General features: G+C 40.9%; 1 protein-coding gene across 14 annotated transcripts in view; it reads right to left on the bottom strand.

Annotated features, from left to right (window-relative positions):
- ARMCX5 (armadillo repeat containing X-linked 5) overlaps window positions 1-17,257 on the bottom strand; it is a 107,740-nt gene extending 90,483 nt beyond the window's left edge. For 9 of the 14 annotated variants that reach the window (XR_010406216.1, XR_010406217.1, XR_010406218.1 and 6 more), the window contains exons 1-4: window positions 17,177-17,257; window positions 16,895-16,953; window positions 12,755-14,707; window positions 4,630-4,670 (exon numbers count right to left, since the gene is read on the bottom strand). Coding sequence is in view for 10 of the 14 variants with exons in the window: in XM_064574412.1 (XP_064430482.1) it covers window positions 4,632-4,670; window positions 12,755-14,212 (1,497 nt within the window). In the remaining 4 variants the exon portion in view is untranslated. Of the gene's footprint in view, window positions 1-731; window positions 1,015-4,629; window positions 4,671-8,403; window positions 11,118-12,754; window positions 14,708-16,894; window positions 16,954-17,057 lie in introns of those variants that run through there. The other 5 variants (XM_045880834.3, XM_064574416.1, XM_064574409.1 and 2 more) reach the window with 5 other exon arrangements.
- Between the last annotated feature and the right edge of the window lie 1,957 nt (window positions 17,258-19,214).

The raw sequence follows: 19,214 nt of genomic DNA, 5'->3' as shown, positions 1-19,214 counted from the left end.
AGTGGATTTCAGGAATTGAGGACAAGAGACCAAATATTATGACAAAAGATGTCCCCATAGCTCTTATCACTCAGGAAAATACAAGGGCTTTTGGGAGCTGTGAGCCAGGAATCATGGATAAAGACCAAATATATATTTCTTATAAACCACATATCACACAGAGCTTCCTACAATAACTTCAGTAATCTAAACAGTACGGTACTGGCATAAAAACAGACATATAAACCAGTGAAATAGAACAGAGATGCCAGAAATCAACCCTTGTATATATGGCCAAATAATTTCTGACAAGAGTATCAAGACCATTCAATGGGGTACAGATACTCTTTTTAAGAAATGGTATTGGGAAAACTGGAAATCATATGCAAAAGAATAAATTTGGACCCTTACCTTACACAATATACAAAAATTAACTCAAAACCAATCAAAGACAAACTTAAGAGCTAAAGCTTTGAAACTTTTAGAAGAAAACAAAGGGAAAAACTTCATGACATTAGGTTTGGCAATGATTTCTTGGATATGACACCAAAAACATAAGCAAAAAATAGATAAATTGGACTTCATCAAAATTAAAATCTTTGGCACATCAAAAGACCCTTTGAAGAAAGTGAAAACACAACCCACAGAGTGAAAGAAATAAATTCTGAATCATAAATATGATAAGGGGTTAATATCAAAAATATATAAAGAACTCCTAAAACTCAACAATGACAACAAAAAGACCAAACAACTCTATTTTAAGGGTTTATTTTTAAGGGCCAAACTCTTGATAGGAACTTTTTCAAAGAAAACATACAAGTGGCCAATAAGAACATGAAAGGATGATCAACATCATTAGTCATTACGGAAATACAAAGCAAAACCATGAGATATCACTTCACACACATTAAGATGGGTATTATCAAACCACTGAAAACAACAAATGTTGGCAAGGATGTGGAGAACTTGAAACTCGTGTATTGCTGGTAGGAATGTAAAATGGTGCCGCTGCTTTGGAAAACAGTATGGTGGTTCCTCAAAAAATTAAACACAGAATTAACATATGATGTAACAATTCCACTTCTAGTTATATACCCGAACGAACTGAAAGCAGGTACTCAGATATTTGTACAACCAGTGTTCTTAGCAGCATTATTCACAATTGCCAGAGTGCAAACAACCAAAATATACACAGAGATGAATGGATAAACAGAATGTGATATATATTTTAAAATATTACTCAGTCTTACAAAGAAATGAAATTTTGACACATTATAAGGATGAACTTTGAAAACACTAAGCTATGTGAAACAGCCAGACACAAAGTAACAAATATTGTATGATTTCACTTTTATGATGTATTTAGAGTTGGCAACTTTCTAGAGACAGAAAATAGAATAGTGCTCCTAAGTGGCTGACCAGAAGTGGATAGTGAGGAGTGGGAAGTTATTGTTTAATGGATACAGAGGTTCAGTTTGGGATGACAAAAAATGTTCTGGAGATGGACAGTGGTGATGGTTGCACCACAGTGTGGATGTACTTAATGTCAATGAATTATACACATAAATTTGGTTAAAATGGCAAATATTATGTTATGTATATTTTACCACAACTTAAAAAAAAATAGAAATGTACAACATAAAAGGTGAACACTAATGTACACTAGAGATTTTAGTTAATAATGTAGCAATATTCATTAATCAACTGTAACAAATATATCACACTAATGCAAGATGCTAATAATATGGGAAACTGTGGAGGAAAGGGTGGTGGGAGAGAAGTAGTATATGGGAGCTTTCTGTACTTTCTGCTTAACTTTTTTGTAAACCTAAAACTGCTTTAAAACAGTCAAGTAATTTTTTTAAAGCCAATATTATTGCATTTTTGGTTTGTCATTTCTTGGGTTTTTTTCTAGTGCATTTTAAAAGCCAAATGCATAAAACTATAATTACAGATCTGTGTTAATGGATACACAATGTATAAAGATCTAATTTGTGACAATAACATAAAGAGGGAACCAGAGTTGTAAAGGAACAGAGTTTTGTATACTATTGAAACTAAGTTGACATTCATTCAAACCTGGGTGTTATACACTTAAGATATTAATTATAATTGCCAGAGTAATCACTAAGAAAAAAAAACTAAAAACATACAGAAAAAAATAAGAAGTAAGTCAAAATGGTAGAGAAAATGCCAAATTGCTTTGCACAGTGGCTGTACCCTTTTACATTTCCACCAGAATGTACAAGGGCTCCGGTTTCTCTACATCCTTGCCAACACTTGCTATTATTCACTTTTTAAAGAACTATAGTTATTTAGTGGGTGTGAACTGATATCTTGTGGTTTTGATTTGAATCATTATTGATTATTTGAATATCTTCTTTGGAGAAATATCTATTCAAATCCTTTGCCTATTTTTAATTGTTTTATTTGTCTTTTTATTGAGTGGTAAGAGTTCATTTTATATTCTGGGTACTAGACCCATATCATATATATAATTTGCAAATACTTTCTCCTATGCTATGAGTTGTCTTTCTACTTTAGTGATGGCATCATTTGAAACATATTGCTATGTTTAAAGCCAAATTGAGTCAGCCTAATAGCTTTGCTCTAAAAAGTGCTGAAGGAAAATACTTTGGAAAACAGTATGCATTATATTAATTCAGTATTCAATATATTCATAACAGTATTCAATATATTAATGTTCATTATGTTATATTCATTATATTAATCACTAAACCCTGCTATTGATGTAGTGAAGCCAATGCTTAAGTTACTCAAGATATCCATGCCATTGATTTATTGAATACTTACAACTCCGGGATATTCTGATACATTTAGTTTTTGGGACAAAGATGCCAGAACAAAAGTATGTATTTCAGAGAAATTTGATCAACCCAAACTGACATTTTGCTTCAATCACAATAGAAACCTATCTGTATAAGCTTCTAGTTATGACTGGTAAACAAAACATATTTTATAGTCTGTATAACAAAAAGGCTGGCTCCATTTTTTGGTCTTTGACTACTGTCAGCTTTTAAGTTTCACCCCTCCTTCTATTCTGCCCCACATATAAATAAGTTAATAACTTCTTCTTGTGTCGCTTCTCTTTAGAAAAGTTTGGTGATCTTACTGCAAAATCATCATTTATCACACTAATTATTGATGATTTATATTAATGATTTATATAATTATCTGAACAGTATCTCCACATATTTGAAACAATTAAAATAACAAAATATCTTATAACTCATAATAGTAAACTCTCAAGTTTTTTAGCACTTCTTATCTTTTCTTGGCATACTAGGGATTTGTGAATCTTAAGTTCATGCAAAAAAAATTTTTTCTTTTCAGACTTTTCCATAGCCCCCAAAATGCTGCTAAGAAGCATTTAGCTGCTTACAGATTGAGTTGTATTTTTTTTTAAGATTTTATTTATTTATTTGAGAGAGAGAGAGAGAGAGAGGAGGGACAGAGGGAGAGAGACAGAAGAGCACAGAGCCCAATGCGAGGCTTGATCCCATGACCCTGTGATCATGACCTGAGCCGAAATCAAGAGTCAGGCGCTTAACTGACTGAGCCACCCAGTCACCCCTGAAGTGTATTTTCTTTTTTTTTTTTTTAAAGATTTTATTTATTTATTTGAGAGAGAGAATGAGAGACAGAGAGCACGAGAGGGAAGAGGGTCAGAGGGAGAAGCAGACACGAGAGGGAAGAGGGTCAGAGGGAGAAGCAGACCCCCCACTGAGCAGGGAGCCCGATGTGGGACTCGATCCCGGGACTCCAGGATCATGACCTGAGCCAAAGGCAGTCGCTTAACCAACTGAGCCACCCAGGCGCCCCAAGTGTATTTTCTTAAAAGGGAAATTCATATTCTTCATCTGATTTTTTTCTGTGAGTTAATGGAACTTATATATTTTCTTCAATATTAGTAAAATTTTAATTAAAACAAAGTGATACCATTTTGCATCTATCAGATTGGCAGATATGTTTAAATATGCAAATACTCAGAAATGTTAGTGGATGTGTGGGGAACCAGGGACTCTCATATACTGATAGTGTGTAAAATGATATAATCCCTTTCTAAGGAGATTTCAAATGTCTATTAAAATGAAAAGTACCTATGACCCAGAAGTCTACTCAGAAACACCCAGAGAAACAAAAATGATATTGCAATACATGAAATTTGATACAGCACTAAGAAAAAATAGATATATACTTACATGGAAAAAATCTCTAAATCATACTATTGAAAAAAATGTTAAAGAATACAATACTATGATAAAATTTAATACTTTAAAAAATCCTCAGGATACTTGCATATCTTTGTATGTAGGCAATGCATAGAAAAGTTCTAGAAACTGACAATATGTGTTGCCTCTAGGAAGGAGACTGGGATTGGAGTTGTATTCAAAGAGGTCTTTATTTATGATGCTTAATTTTTTGAAACCAGAATGTATTAAGATATTGCACGATTAGAGGTTTGAGGGACCAAGTAAGTATCTGTCCTCTTCCCCACCCATACTCTAGATAAAATGAGTAAAAATAATAAAGTAGGGAGTGATGTCAGCAACACAGATGCATAGGGCTTTCTAGTGCTCAACCACCTCAGAAATACCAACTTGAATAACTATCCATGCACAAAAATACCTTCAAAAGAGCCAAGGATTCCAGTTGAGGGACGACAGCACCTGGGTGAAGCACAGAAATAAGAAAAGATGTATTGAGGAGGGTAGGAAAGATAGATTCACATTAACTCTATCACCTTTCCCCCAAAACCCAGTAGTCCAGCATGGAGAGATACCCTTCCTATGGGAAATGGAGAGTGAAGTGAGTGCCCAATTTCACCAGACTCCACAGCTGAACTGTCCCAGCACAAGGTCAACCCTTGTGGCCCTAAGTGGCTCTCTGCAGGCTCCCACAAACCCAGGCCCCCAGCTCACTGCAGTGCCTTCCAGACCCACAGCTTTAGGCATCTCCCATGATACCAGGCTCACAATCAGCTCCTGCAAAACCAGGCTCTTGGCTCACCTCAGTGCCTATCAGCTCCAGCATGCTCAAGTGACTCCCATGACTCCAGAGAGCTTCCAGAGCAACAGACTCTTGGCAGCCTCCCACAAACCCCAGCCTCTGACTCATCCTGGTGTTTGCCAACTCCTGTGGCTTCAGGTGGCTTCTGTGGCACCAAGATCCCAGAAAGTTCTTATGAACCCAGGCTTCTGGCTCACCCTGGCAAAAACCAGCCCCAGTGGTCTGGGGTGGTATCTGTGGGCCCATGCTCATAGCAGGCTCCTCCTGCACACCTAGGTTCCTGGCTTACCATAGTGCTGGCTGGCTCCTGAGGCCATGAATGGCTCTGTGGCCCAGGCTTTCAGCATATCCTCATGCTTGCCAGCTCCCACAGCCCCAGGTGACTCCTGTCACCTCAGGCAACCGATCAGCTACTATGAATTCAGGCTCCCACCTGGGCCCAACACTAGGCTGGGTACTGCGGACCCAGGCTTTTGAACCACCCCAGAACCAGGCTAGCTCCTGCAGCCCTAATCCCCCAGCCCACCCCAGTGCCAGACTAGCCCTTGCAGACTTAAACTCTAGGCCAGTTCCCATGGACTCAGGCTCTTAGCTTGCCCCAGCACCAGGCCAGCCTCTGTGGTCCAGCCTCAAGGATAGCTCCCACATACCCAAGGGGCCTGGCCTTCCCCAGCACCAGTGCGGCCACAGTGGCCCCTGCCTTTAGGCTGGCTCCTGTGAAGCCAGGCTCACAGCTTCCCCTAGTACACAATTGGCCCCTGTGGGCTGAGACATCAAGCCAACTCCAGTGGTCCCTGGTGCCTATTAGGCCCCAGTGAACCTAGGCTCCAGGCCTGCCTCCTTGGACCCAGGCACCAGGTGGATCCCCATGTACACAAGCATGAGATTTGCCCACTTGCTTACCCAGACACCAGACCGGCCCACTCAGAGTTCAGCAGAAAGCCCACCATGGACACCACTGGATAGCCCACCCAGAATCCCTGGATGAGTTGTTGAATGATGGGCTTTGTCTGCAGAAGCAGTCTATAAAGACTAGAAGAGGTTCTAATTCCTCAAATGTGCAGGCACTAAAACAAGGCCACAAGGATCATGAATAATCAAGGAAACATGACTTTACCAAAGGAAACTAATACAACTCCAATGACTGACTCTACAGAAACAGATCTATGAACTGTTTGACAAAGAATTCAGAATAATCCTCTTATATTCAGTGAACTACATGAAAATACAGGCAAGTAAATGAAATTAGAGAAAAATAAACAAAATGAGAAGTTCAATAAAGATACAGAAACCATTAAAAAAAGCAGAAATCCTAGAGTTGAAGAAGACATTAAATGAACTGAAGAATTCAAAAGAGAGCTTCAACAGCAGACGCAACCAAGCAGAATTAGTAAACAAGAAGACATTTGAAGGTCATTTGAAATCTTTCAGTAAAAAGCAAAAAGAAAGAATAATGAAATAGGGTGAAGAAATGCTACATGAATTATGGGATACCATTAAAAAAAAATCTCTGCATTATTGGAGTCCCAGAAGAAGAGCGGAAGAAAGGAGAAGAAAGCTTATTTAAAGAAATAATGACTAAGAACTTACCAAATTTGGGGAGAGATTTGGACATACAAGTTTATGAAGGTCATAGGCCAGCCCCAAATTTCAACCTAAAACAAGCTTTTCTAAGACACATTTTAATAAAACTGTCTAAAACTCAAGGACACTTTGTCATTGTCAAAGACAAAAAGAGAATCTTAAAAGCAGCAAAGATAAGAAGATTGTAACTTACAAGAGAACCTCCATGCTATCAATGGATTTCTCAGTGGAAATCTTGCAGGCCAAGAGAGAGTGGGGTGATATATTCAAAGTGCTGAAAGAAAAAAAAACTGCCAACCAAGAACACATTACTCAGCAAAGTTGTCTTTCATAAATGAGAGATAAATAATTTTCCAGAAAAACAAAAGCTGAGGCAGTTCATCACCACTAGATCTACAAGAAATGATGAAAGGATTCATCATTCAGTTCTTTAAGTTCTTAAAGGATTCAATTTTTTTTTAAGATTTCGTTTATTTATTTGTGAGAGAGAGAGAGAGAGAGCACTCAAGCAGGGGGAGCAGCAGGCAGAGGGAGAAGCAGGCCTCCTGCTGAGCAAGGACCCTGGGATCATGACCTGAGCCGAAGACAGACACTGAATGGACTGAGCCACCCAGGCATCCAAAAGGATTCAATTCTTTAAGCTGAAAATAGGGGCATCTGGGTGGCTCAGTCATTAAGTGTCTGCCTTCGGTTCAGGTCATGATCCCAGGGTCCTGGGATCGAGCCCCGCATCAGGCTCCCTGCTCAGCTGGGAGCATGCCTCTCCCTTTCCCTCTGCCTGCTGTCTCCCCTGCTTGGGCTCTCTCCCCCTCTCTCTCTGTCAAAATAAATAAATAAAATCTTTTAAAAAAGCTGATGATAACAGGAAGAAAACCTGAAAATTCACAAATAAGTGGAAATTAAGCAACATCCTCCTGAGCAACCAATGGATCAAAAATAAAATCAAAAGGTAAATTTCAAAAAATCTTAAAACAATGAAAGTGGAAACACAACATACCAAAACTTGCAGGATGTAACAAAACCATGTCTAAGAGGAAGACGGGTAGTAATAAACCCCTGTGCACTGTTGGTGGTAAGGTAAATTGGTTTAGCCACTATGGAAAACAGTATGGAAGTTCCTCAAAGAATTAAAAATATAACTACCATATGATCTAGCAATCCCACTTCTACATATATATCTGAAGGAAATAAAATCACTATCTCCAAGAGACATCTTTACCTCCATGTTCACTGAAGCATTATTCACAATTGCCAAGACATGGAAACAATCTAAGCGTCCACTGACAAGATGAATGGATAATGTGGTGTATATATAAAAGAATATTATTCAGCCATAAAAATGGAAATCCTCCCTTTAGGGACAATAACAATGGACCTTGCGCCATGTGAAATAAGCCACATAGAGAAAGACAAATACTGTATGTTCTTATTTATATGTGGAATCTAAAAAAACAATGCACAGAAATAGAGAGTAGCATGGTGGTTGCCAGGGGCTGGGGATGGGTGAGATGAGGAAATGTTGGTCAAAGGGTACAAACTTCCACCTATAAGATGAATAAGTTCTGGTGATCTGATGTACAGCATGGTGACTATAACTAACAATACTGTATTACATACATGAAAATTGTTAAGAGAGTAAATCTTAAATGTTATCACCACAAAAAAATTGGTAATCATGTGATGGAATGGTGGTGTTAACTAACGTTATAGTGATAATCATCTCACAATATATATGTGTATCAAATCATGACGTTATACAACTTAAATTTACCTGTGTTATATGTCCATAATATCTCTGTAAAGCTGGGGAATAAAAGAATCTATGTTACTGACAAATTTGATACAGAGGAATGTGACTTAGAATTTTGGACAATAGTGTTCCTAAAAATAAATCCAAGAATTTGCTACAATATCCCACCCAATTAGAAACTGGGGATCTATTTCAATGTACACATGAAAACTTATATTATGGAAAAGCAAAGTAGGACACAACCCTTTGTGGTAAGGCAAACTTTCAAGGAGAAAGGGAAGATGGAAAAATAAGAGTGAATAAGGGTGAGGGCAGAGAAAAGAGTTGTCATTCTAATGAAGTCCCACCACATGGAAGGATACATCAAAAGTGGAAAATAAGCATTAATCTCTAACACCATGCTTAAATAAAATATTTTTAAAATTAAATTGTCCCTTTTGTTTAGGGAAGATGAGAGCTTTGGTGACTTTGAGTGCAGAGTTTCAGTACAGAAAAGAGAAAGAAACTAGACTGTATCTGTGTGAGGACTGAGTAGATGAGAAAGCAGGAAAAAAAAACAATGTAGAAATGTAGAAAACACTGTTGTGAAAGGGTAGAGAAAGATAGGATGATAGGTGGAAAAGTGTGTGGAGTTAAGAGTTGAAGAAATGATTATTCTTTTTCATATATATATATATATTTTTTTTTTTTTTCCCTCCATGCAGATACAGAGGAACCTATAGATAGAAAGGGATTAAAAACAGTAAAAATAGAGCAGAGATCATCAGGAAGTAAAAATCTCTAAGAAGCAAAATTGACTGAATTGAAAGGAGAAATAGACAGTTCTACAATAATAGTTGAAGACTTCCAACGTCACACTCAATGGGTAGAACATTTGGTGAGAATATCAAAAAGGAAACAGAGGGTTGCAACAGTGTTATAAATCAACTAGACTTATCAGACATATATAGAATTCTCCACAAAACAACAGCAAGATACACACTTTCCCCAGGTGTACATGGAACATTCTCCAAACATGTTAGGACATAAAACAAGTCTCAATAAACTTAAAAATGATTGAAATGGTATGAAGTATCTTCACTGACCACAATAGATGAAGCTAAGAACCAATGACAAAGGGAAAACTGGAAAATTAACAAATGTGGAAATTAAACAACATACTCTTAAACAGCCAGTGGGTCAAAGAAGTCACAGGGAAATCAGAGCGTACTTAGACATGAATGAAAATGAAGTTGGCCAAGTTATTTACCCAATCAGTATCTCAGTTCTCTCACACGTAAAATGTGGCTGGGGGACCTACTCCATAGGGATGTTTTAGGAATTAAATGAGTTAATACAAGTAAAGCACACAGGATGGTATCTGGCACATAGTAAGCACTTAATAAATGTATAAATGTTAATAATCATTATTACTATACATAATCTAAAGTTCAGGCTTTGGAATTCAGACATTCTCAAAGCCCAAGCTTCCCCCTCTATGCTATCTCTAAACACAAGCTCCAACTTACTAAGATTCCAAGGCATAGTATAAAGACACAAATGTGGGGCGCCTGGGTGGCTCAGTCATTAAGCGTCTGCCTTCAGCTCAGGTCATGATCCTGGGGTCCTGGGATCGAGCCCCGCATCAGGCTCCCTGCTCAGCGGGAAGCCTGCTTCTCCCTCTCCCACTCTCCCTGCTGGTGTTCCCTCTCTCACTGTGTCTCTCTCTGTCAAATAAATAAATAAAATCTATAAAAAAAAAGACACAAATGCTAAAATTAGAGGAGTAAATAAAAAACTTTGGAAATGCAGAAGGGGCTATTAATTCCAACATGGAGACAAGGAGGATAAGCATGTCAGGGAAGACTTCAAAACAACCTGGCATTCTTGAGCTGAGCTTAAAAAGAATGAGTAAAAAGCAAAAAAAGCAAAAAAAAAAGTTGTAAAAGCATTGCAGAATGAGTGAGCCTAAGCAACTGCACAAAAGCAGGAAAAGTGCATAATAGTAGTCAGGAAACAATAGCCCACTGTGGCTTGAATGTAGGTCACATGGTGGGATATAATGGGAAAAATGGAAAGGTGCTGAAGGATACACAGCTTTGAAAGCCCTGCTGGGGAATTTGGTGATATTGTATAGATGAATTCCCATTGAAAATTCCTCTTTTAAAATTGAAGGTATGGTAAAGTTTGGTCACTGTGTGCTAACAGTCCAGGTGTGTTGTAGGAAGATCACTTGCTTTACTTCATGAGAGGAAAGATGAGAAATCCATCCTGATTTTTACTCCCAGGCAGCAACATTTTAAGAGAGGTAATATTGGATCAGCCCTGATACCACATGGAGTTGCCTGAATTATTTTTCCAGGAAAGGAGTGAAACAAGGGATGAGCAACAGGGTTTTGACTTCAAGCACACCCCAGGAACAATTTGGGAAATGACTGTCTCCCATAATTCCCACCTAAGGAGAGACAATCAGCTTCTTGCTTTGACACAAATACCTGCATACCCCATACTCATTCTTCTCTTTAGCCGATGGAAAATTCCATAGCTGATTGTGTGCTCCATAGGGCATTTGAGACACAGAATATTTCCAAAGGGTCTGGTCCAATTGTATTGTGAAGACCCCAACTCTGAAATTAGTACACATAGCTGGAATTCCAGGGGATTAAAAAACAAATTATAAACAGGCTCCTGGGTGTCTCAGTAGGTTGAGCATCCAACTCTTGATCTCAGCTCAGGTCTTGATCTCAGGGTCGTGAGTTCAAGTCCTGTGTTGGGCTCCACACCGGCGCGGAGCCTACTTAAAAAAAAAAAATTACAAAGAACTTCAAAAATCATCTGAGCTGCAACAGCACATTGCAAAAATCCTACTTTTTTCACCCTTTAGTGCACATGTGTAGCCAGTTGTCCTTCATTTTAACTCCTAGATGTATAAAAAATAGGTTCAGGACTGACCTTAACCGAAAAACTAGGCATGGCTTCTAAAACTAGGAGTACCTGAAACCTTGTTGAGATATTTCAGTTTAGGCCTTTCCCCAAATACAAAAATTAGGAGCAAGAGGAAGTTCAAAAGAAAGACTAGTATTTGTACACTGATCCTAATATCTATATTTCCCAATTCTTGGCAGTAAAGGAAAGGGGACAGTAACAGCAAAGGAGGCAGAGGTAACCCCAGATCCCAATCTATACTCTGGCATTCTATTTCAGTAACCCCTAGCCTAGCTTTTGTTAAGTATAAACAGGAGGACCTGAAGCAGTATAGACCACATGGCTTCGGCTCTGTAAACTGCACAAATAGATAGATAGGATAATGGAATTAGGGAAATTAATTTCTTCCTAACTACACACCCCTAAAGGACTTTGGAATCCTGTAGCTATCTCACTGAGCTCAGCTCGACGAACTCTGGCCAAAAGGGATCAGCACAAACAAGGTGCTACCACCAAGGATAGGTGCAAATTACAAAGCCCAAAGCATTGGCCAGCAAACAAAAGCAAGGATGAGAGTAAACAGTCACCAAGGCATGACTATCCATGAAGCAGCTTCTGCAGTTGGTCTCCAGGAAGACCTTCCTCTGAGGTCCAGGACTACAGGGAATGAAGCAGTAAACCTGGCACCTTGATGGGGGTACCCAGAGTTTGAGGGCATGGTGGGGCTGGGTCCTTTCAGAACCATATTTCTATGGCTTTGCTGAATGGGAGTGAGAACCAGGAATCCTTCTGGGAATTAAAAAGCTTCAAGATATCCTGATGAGAAATCCTATGTTAAAGGGTGAACCCAAGTGCTGGGACTCAGACTGGAATGAAAGAATCTGTGTTCCTTTTCTCCTAGGTCTGTGTCCTCACCCCTTTCCCCAGATCTGCCCAGATGTCATCTAGTAGCACGGTCCTGTCTTCTTGTATGGAGTGATTCCATTCTTCGAACATGTTGAAACTAAAGGATCTACCAGTGTAAACTTGTTTTGTTTGTACCCTCCTACACACACAGACAGTGCCCTTTATCGTCTTTGTGGTAATTGTGCTTTATCCTTCTGACTAGACTTCAACTGAAGAACTAGGACAATGTTTTCACCAGTTTTAGCATGCAACTTTATTAACATGTAAATAAAGTCTCAAATGAATACACTTATGTCAATATAAAGCACAGAAGTATAGCTTACTCAGAATGAATAGGTTCATTATCAGGTAATGTTGCAGAAATACTAAAAATATCTCCACTTATATAGCACAATGAAAATCAACACACATTCAAGCTCTCAAAATCATTTGGTATCCATAAGGTTGCCTCCTTCAATCAATACAAATAACATAAATATTGAACTTACAATTATAATACGCGTGGCTTCATATTACAACACCAAAAAAATTGTTCATGGTTTTGTGAGAACATACAGCCATTCAGAGTTTGAGTATTAATCGTATAACTTTATCTCTCACCTCAGGATCACTGTGCTCTGCTAAGTCTTGGAGTTTCTGACCAAACTCTTTTGCTTCCTGGAATATGGAAATAAGCTCAGATTTAGTGAACTCTTCCTTGGTAAACAGCTTCACCTTCTTTTTGAATTGGAAATTTATATTCTCAAATATTTCAATGATATTAAGAATATTGGCCTTTGACTCATTCTTGTTAAAGGGCGCAACCAATGATGATAGTACTTTGGCACTAATCAGTTCTCTTGTATTGGCTTGATTTTTAGACAAGCGCAAAAACACTTTTAAAACATAAAACTTGGTTTTGACACTTCCCTTGTTTAACAAGGTAAGAAAATCTGGAATGTAATTAGCAATTATACGGTGATCCTCAAATTTCACACTCAGGTGCACTAATAATTTTAGTCCAGCCAGTTGCACAGGGGAGTTCAACGGGTAAGAGATTATGTCCTTACAAACTTGATGTATATATAACTCTGCTGGTTTTGGTTCTTCAGAAGACTCAGAGTTGTCATCTACCATATTTAAAGCTCTAGGGTGTTCTGTAACATTGGGATTATTGACCAAGTTTTCAATCATAACAGTAATACCTACGTCATGAATTATATCTTGGGTAAATGGATAAGCAGGACTGATGCCCATTATCATAGTAGCTATTTCATGAATAAAAGGATCCTTAGTTAACTTAAGTAGGGCAACGAGTTTTTCAAACTCTTTAGGCTCTAAACTAAAGTCACGTGATTTACAGCGGCAGGCTCTTGGATTGGGCCCATACTTTTCCCTATACTTAACCTGGTTTTTGATCTCAGCTAAGGTTTGGAAGTAAGGCCCATTATAGGGTGGGATCTTGGTCAGAGGCCGAATCCCCAGAGGAGTTTCAATCAAGGTCTCAACCAGAGTCCAATTCCCTTCTGCAGGCAAGGATGGCTCCCCTCCTTCTATTGGGACTAGGACACTATACCTGGCCCTTGACCATGCTGCTGCTTTTTGTTTTATAGTGAGTTCTGGTTTGGGTATGGGCTTGGGCTTTTCCTGGATCTTAGGTGGAGGCTTATAAACTTGAGAAGGAGTCTCCTCTTCAGGCCAGAACCAGGATCCTACACTAGGCTCTTCTCCGGTCCAGAACCAGGAGCAGACATTTTCTTCATCCTCATCACTGGACTTGATTACAATACCAGCTCTGTCCCCAGCCCCAGCCCTGAATTTGATGCCGTCCTCTCTCTTTCTCTGGGGCCTGGACTCAATATTGGCCTTATCATCAGCCTTGGCAAAGGACCTGATACTGGCTTCACGTCCAGCACCAGCCTTGACTTCGTACTTGGTCACTGCACTGACCCTGGCCATAGGCATCACCTTTGGCTTGGTTTGGGGCACTATACCAGGTTCTGCCATGGATTTTGCCTTAGTCTCAGTCATGACTCTATTCTTAGTCATAGCTTCCATCTTGCCCACATCCCTTGTCATAGTCACGGCCTCAGTGTAGGTCACTGTGTCCTGGCCACTGCTCCATCCCCAGCCTTGGCCTGGGGCACTGGTCCTGTTTTCAGTTCTGCCTCAGCCACTGCCTTGGCCTGGATCTTAGCCTTGGCCTGGATCTTAGCCTTGGCTCTAGTGTTGGCAGGGCCACTGATTGCAGCTTTTAGGGCAGCCCCAGCCCCTGCTCTGCCCCTGCTTTAGCCTCAGAGCCAGTTATGATCCAAGTTAAAGGCAAGGCCAGGTTATATACCCCAACCCCATCTCAACCTTGACTGAAGGTCTGTCCCAGGTTGGTGTTTTCATACAAAGTCCATTCGTCACTCGGCCCCCTTTCCAACTACAGGCTCTGCCAATGATATAAACAACGTGCAGAGGAAGCTCACTCAGGTAAGGGAAGAATGGCTGTGTGCCTGAGCGCAGCCCTGTGGAGGGTGGTGGTCTTCAGCCACTCCAAGGACACCAGATCTGCCACTGAAGTTGGACCTAGGGGTGGAGGAAGGAAATGGGGGCTTTGAGTCTTTTCCAAATTATTTCTTATGTTGATTAGCACAGAGAGACAGAAGAGTATGGACATTCAGTGCTAAATGGCAGAGGTAGATAATTATCAAACTCTCTCCTCATTTCACACTCTCTACAAAACTGCAGGTGCTACTAATCTTTCCAGACACAAACCAGGAATATGGAGAGTGGGAAAGCTTAATGGAGGTGAGAGAGACTAAGGAATCCCTAGACTGGCTCTTTATCCCTGTTGGACTACTACATCTTACAGGTCTACTGGGAAAGTCTCCATACTCATACCAAACTTCACAGCTCTGGAGTAATTTTCTCCTCCTTTCCTTGCTTCCAATGTTGACAAGCCCTACAGCAGACCTACAAGTACAAATAGGAAGATATGGAAACTGACCTCCTGGTAGAAAGACCTTGGTCCCTGGTCCCTATATTTGTAGTTTGTCTAGTGTTTCCTTCCTTCTGTCCTATACCACAACTGCCCTAATTCAGGACTGATCCTCCTTCTCCCTGCTGCCCACCATTTTACTGTTCAGTGACTGCTCTTGCATTTCTCTAGTTTAAAATTGGCCTGGGTGAGGGCACCTGGGTGGCTCAGTTGTTAAGCGTCTGCCTTCGGCTCAGGTCATGATCCCAGGGTCCTGGGATCGAGTCCCACATCGGGCTCCCTGCTCGGCAGGAAGCCTGCTTCTCCCTCTCCCACTCCCCCTGCTTGTGTTCCTGCTCTTGCTGTCTCTCTTTCTGTCAAATAAATAAATAAAATCTTTAAAAAATAAAAAAATAAAAATAAAAAAAAATAAAATTGGCCTGGGTGAAGCATAAGAATAAGAAAAGCAGCGGGAAATCAGAAAAACAAGTGTTACCCTTCTATACTCAAAGCTTCCAAAGACTTACAACTAAATCAGCAAGGGACCAAAGAGGGGTTAGTAAACTGGCAAAACAAAAGAGAATAGAATTCCTAAATCTTAATCCTCTCCTGTCCATCTACCCTCTCACCAATCCTAACAGACACAGGGCATGTTTCTCTTCTTCATTATTTCCCAGGTTCAAGTTGGGTTACCATTTGCAAACTTTCACAGCTGAGAGTTCCACAGACCTGGGGATGGGTCTATACCCAGAGATTCACAAATGCAGAGATAAATAAATCTACACAAAGGAGACAATGGAGACTTAGTCCTTGGTAGAGATCAGCACCTGGGACACTGATCCTTTCTGGAAACAGGTACCTGTTTGCCAAAATTTTCTGTGGCCCTTTTTTCCTCCTTCTCCCTCCAAGTTTCTCTGCTCCATTCCAAAAGTCTGATAATTCTCCTGCACAGACAACTCAAACATCCCTGCAAGATAGTGGTGGTAGTAGTAGAGATGGAATGCTCAGACAAGCCATGGAAGTTGGCTGGGAATCAATGAAAAGTATTATCTCCAAATTTCATCTAGGCTTTTATGGTTCCTTCCTCTCCCTAAAGCCTATCATTTTCTGCAACACAACAGGAGTAAGGGAGGACTGTTTGGAAAGCATGCTGAAAGGAGATCTGGAGTTTCCCCCAGACTCCTGCCTGTTCTAGTCCTAGCCATCTACCAACTCCAAGCACTGCCCACTCCGCAAAAATTAGGCCAGGTTTCCTTTTCTTATCCCCTCCCTTTGAGGTCCACGGCCTTCTACAGATCTTTACAAAAACATGCGGTACCGAAAACTTAGGAACAGACCTAAATATATAAACGCATGATACACATCCAAGGACCAAACGAAAACACAGTGGAAGAGACTCGGTTTTTAATGGTCAGACTAGTAACCAGGACATGAGACCATTTTCTAATCCAGGGCCTTGATTATCAAACACTTCTTTTTACACTCTCCCTCCCAGGGCTCCCCTGACAACTTGTTCTCACCAACAGCAGCAGCCCCTCCTCCTATCATATAAACCGCCATTTCTCCGCTAGAAGCCGCTACTATACTCCTTTACCTTCCCAAACACGCTCGGAGGTGATTAGTGTCTGGAAATCAAGCTAGGAAGATCATTTTAAATTTATAGTTGCGTGCCACTCAAATTACCCCTGTCCCCCTCTCCCTCTCACCGCCCGCGCCCCACGACCAGATCACGTATCCCACATTCCTCTCTGATACCCATTTCCACACTCCCAAGCGATGCCCGCCTTCTCACTGACCTGCTCTGCTTGGATCAGAGGCAGCTTTCTTATTTCCTTGCCTCAAGGGGTGCCGTGCCCTACAGAAAGAGGGACGGACAGTCAGAAGGACACGAGGACACGAGACAATGGCGGCGACTGTGTCTGGGGATTGGCCCGGCACCTGGGATTTAGGACGCGATACCTGCTTTATCAGATTAAGGGCCGGAACTGGCAAACAACTGCCACTTTTTCGTATTCCCTTCCTCCCGTCCCCAAAGCTCCTCTGGGACCCACGCCTAGTGACTAATTAACAACAGCTACCTTTTCCTCCGCAGACTTTGCTTTGCCACGTCCCCAGTACCCAAAACTGCAGCGGGAGGAGCTACAGCGCAGTGTAAGGGGATCCGGCCTGATGGAAGCGGAGTGATACCAAGCTTTGCACAGCGCCACTCCGCCCTCTGTCGGTGAGCTCTAGCTTTTTCTCATCCTGGTAAGGGCTGGGGCGACATCTGAACATAGAGGAGGCAGCGCGATACGGAGAGAAGCTTACCAATATCAAAGGGTCTCAGCATTAGTTGCCCTCTTTTAGGATCTCCCCCAACCAAGACTACATTTTTTTTTTTTCATCTTGAACTGAAACGCATGCGTGTATGGGGAGGTGGCGTCGCTGAATCCGCTCTGGCCCAATCGTGCGGAAGGATACCGCAGGGTCGTGTTAACACATTCACTTCTCCAAAGTCCTAGGCCTACCTAAATAGGCGGGTTGGGGGAGGGGATAAGAGGGTTGGGAAATCAGAGTGCAAGACTGAGAGAAGAGGGTACGTTCTAATCTATTCCAAAAGCCGTGTCCCCCTCTATGAGAGAAGAGCCTCCAAGCTGCTGCTCCAACACTTAATTCTCTGCACGAATTGGGCTCCTGTGGGCTTGGCGTCTGGAAAACCACTCTGGTTTGACTTGCTGATCTATGTCAAACATCTTAGTCTTTTATTGCTCCTCTCCTCTAAGTCTCTCATCTTATTGCCTACCATGTTTCTTGCATTGAAATAGTCGAAGGTAAGGTGGGATAAAGATAGAGGGAAAATAGTGATGGATAAGAGAAGCATATTAATACCAAACTACCTCTGTGTGTGCATATGCCATTCTCAAGCCCTGCCTCCCCTCCTGATGTCCACAATACTTCCTGCAACTAGATATGCATGGTCCTCAGCATGCACATGAGGAAAACAACTCTGTACTAATTAAAGAGGCTTAATAGTTAAATAACTTTGTACCTGTAAACCACTTGCGCTGGAGGTTCTATGGTAGCCTTCCCAAGTTTTTTCATTGCTCATGGGGTGATGGAAGGGAAGTAGATGGGAAGGGGCTTCTGTGGAGGCCTCACCACTGTCTTTCTTCTAAAGGAAAGCAGACCTTGCCCTCTAACCCAAAGAAACAAACCACTGGTCTGTGCCAAGTCATTCTTTCGCCACAGTGCTTTTTTTCTCACTCAAAATGGTAACACACTGTGCCATTTCCAGGTCACCACAATTGCCCAAGAAAAAGGGCCTGTTTCTCAACTGAAATAAAAGCAAAAATGAACTTTTGGGACGTCATCAAGATAAAAAGCTTCTGCACAGGGACACCTGGGTGGCTTAGTAGTTAAGCATCTGGCTTTGGCTCAGGTCATGATCCCTTGGTCCTGGGATGGAGCCCCGCCTCAGGCTCCCTTCTCAGCAGGAAGCCTGCTTCTCCCTCTCCCACTCCCCTTGCTTGTGTTCTCTCTCTTGCTGTCTATCTCTCTGTCAAATAAATAAATAAAAATCTTAAAAAAAAAAAAAGTTTCTGCACAGCAAAGGAAACAATCAACAAAACTAAGAAGCAACCCACAGAATGGGAGAGGATACTGCAAATGAAACTACAGACAAAGGGCTGACATCCAAGATCTGTAAGGAACTTCTCAAACTCAACACTGAGAAAACAAATAATCAAGTCAAAAAATGGGCAGAAGACATGAACAGACACTTCTCAAAAGAAGACATACAAATGGCTAACAGACACATGAAAAAATGTTCATCATCATTAGCCATCAGGGAAATTCAAATCAAAACCACACTGAGATATCACCTTACACCAGTTAGAATGGCCAAAATGGACAGGGAAAGAAACAACAAATGTTGGAGAGGTTGTGGAGAAAGGGGAACCCTCTTACACTCTTGGTGGGAATGCAAGTTGGTACAGCCACTTTGGAAAACAGTGTGGAAGTTCCTCAAAAATTTAAAAATAGAGCTACCCTATGACCCAGCAATTGCACTCCTGTGTATTTACCCCAAAGACACAGATGTAGTGAAAAGAAGGGCCATATGCACCCCAATGTTCACAG

Source organism: Mirounga angustirostris, unplaced genomic scaffold (assembly GCF_029215605.1).
Source record: "Mirounga angustirostris isolate CCGP_5_RB_7025 unplaced genomic scaffold, mMirAng1.0.hap1 SCAF_11, whole genome shotgun sequence".
Taxonomy (NCBI): domain Eukaryota; kingdom Metazoa; phylum Chordata; class Mammalia; order Carnivora; family Phocidae; genus Mirounga; species Mirounga angustirostris.
The sequence above is the reverse complement of the archived record's forward strand: the minus strand, read 5'-3'. Positions and strand labels throughout refer to the sequence as shown.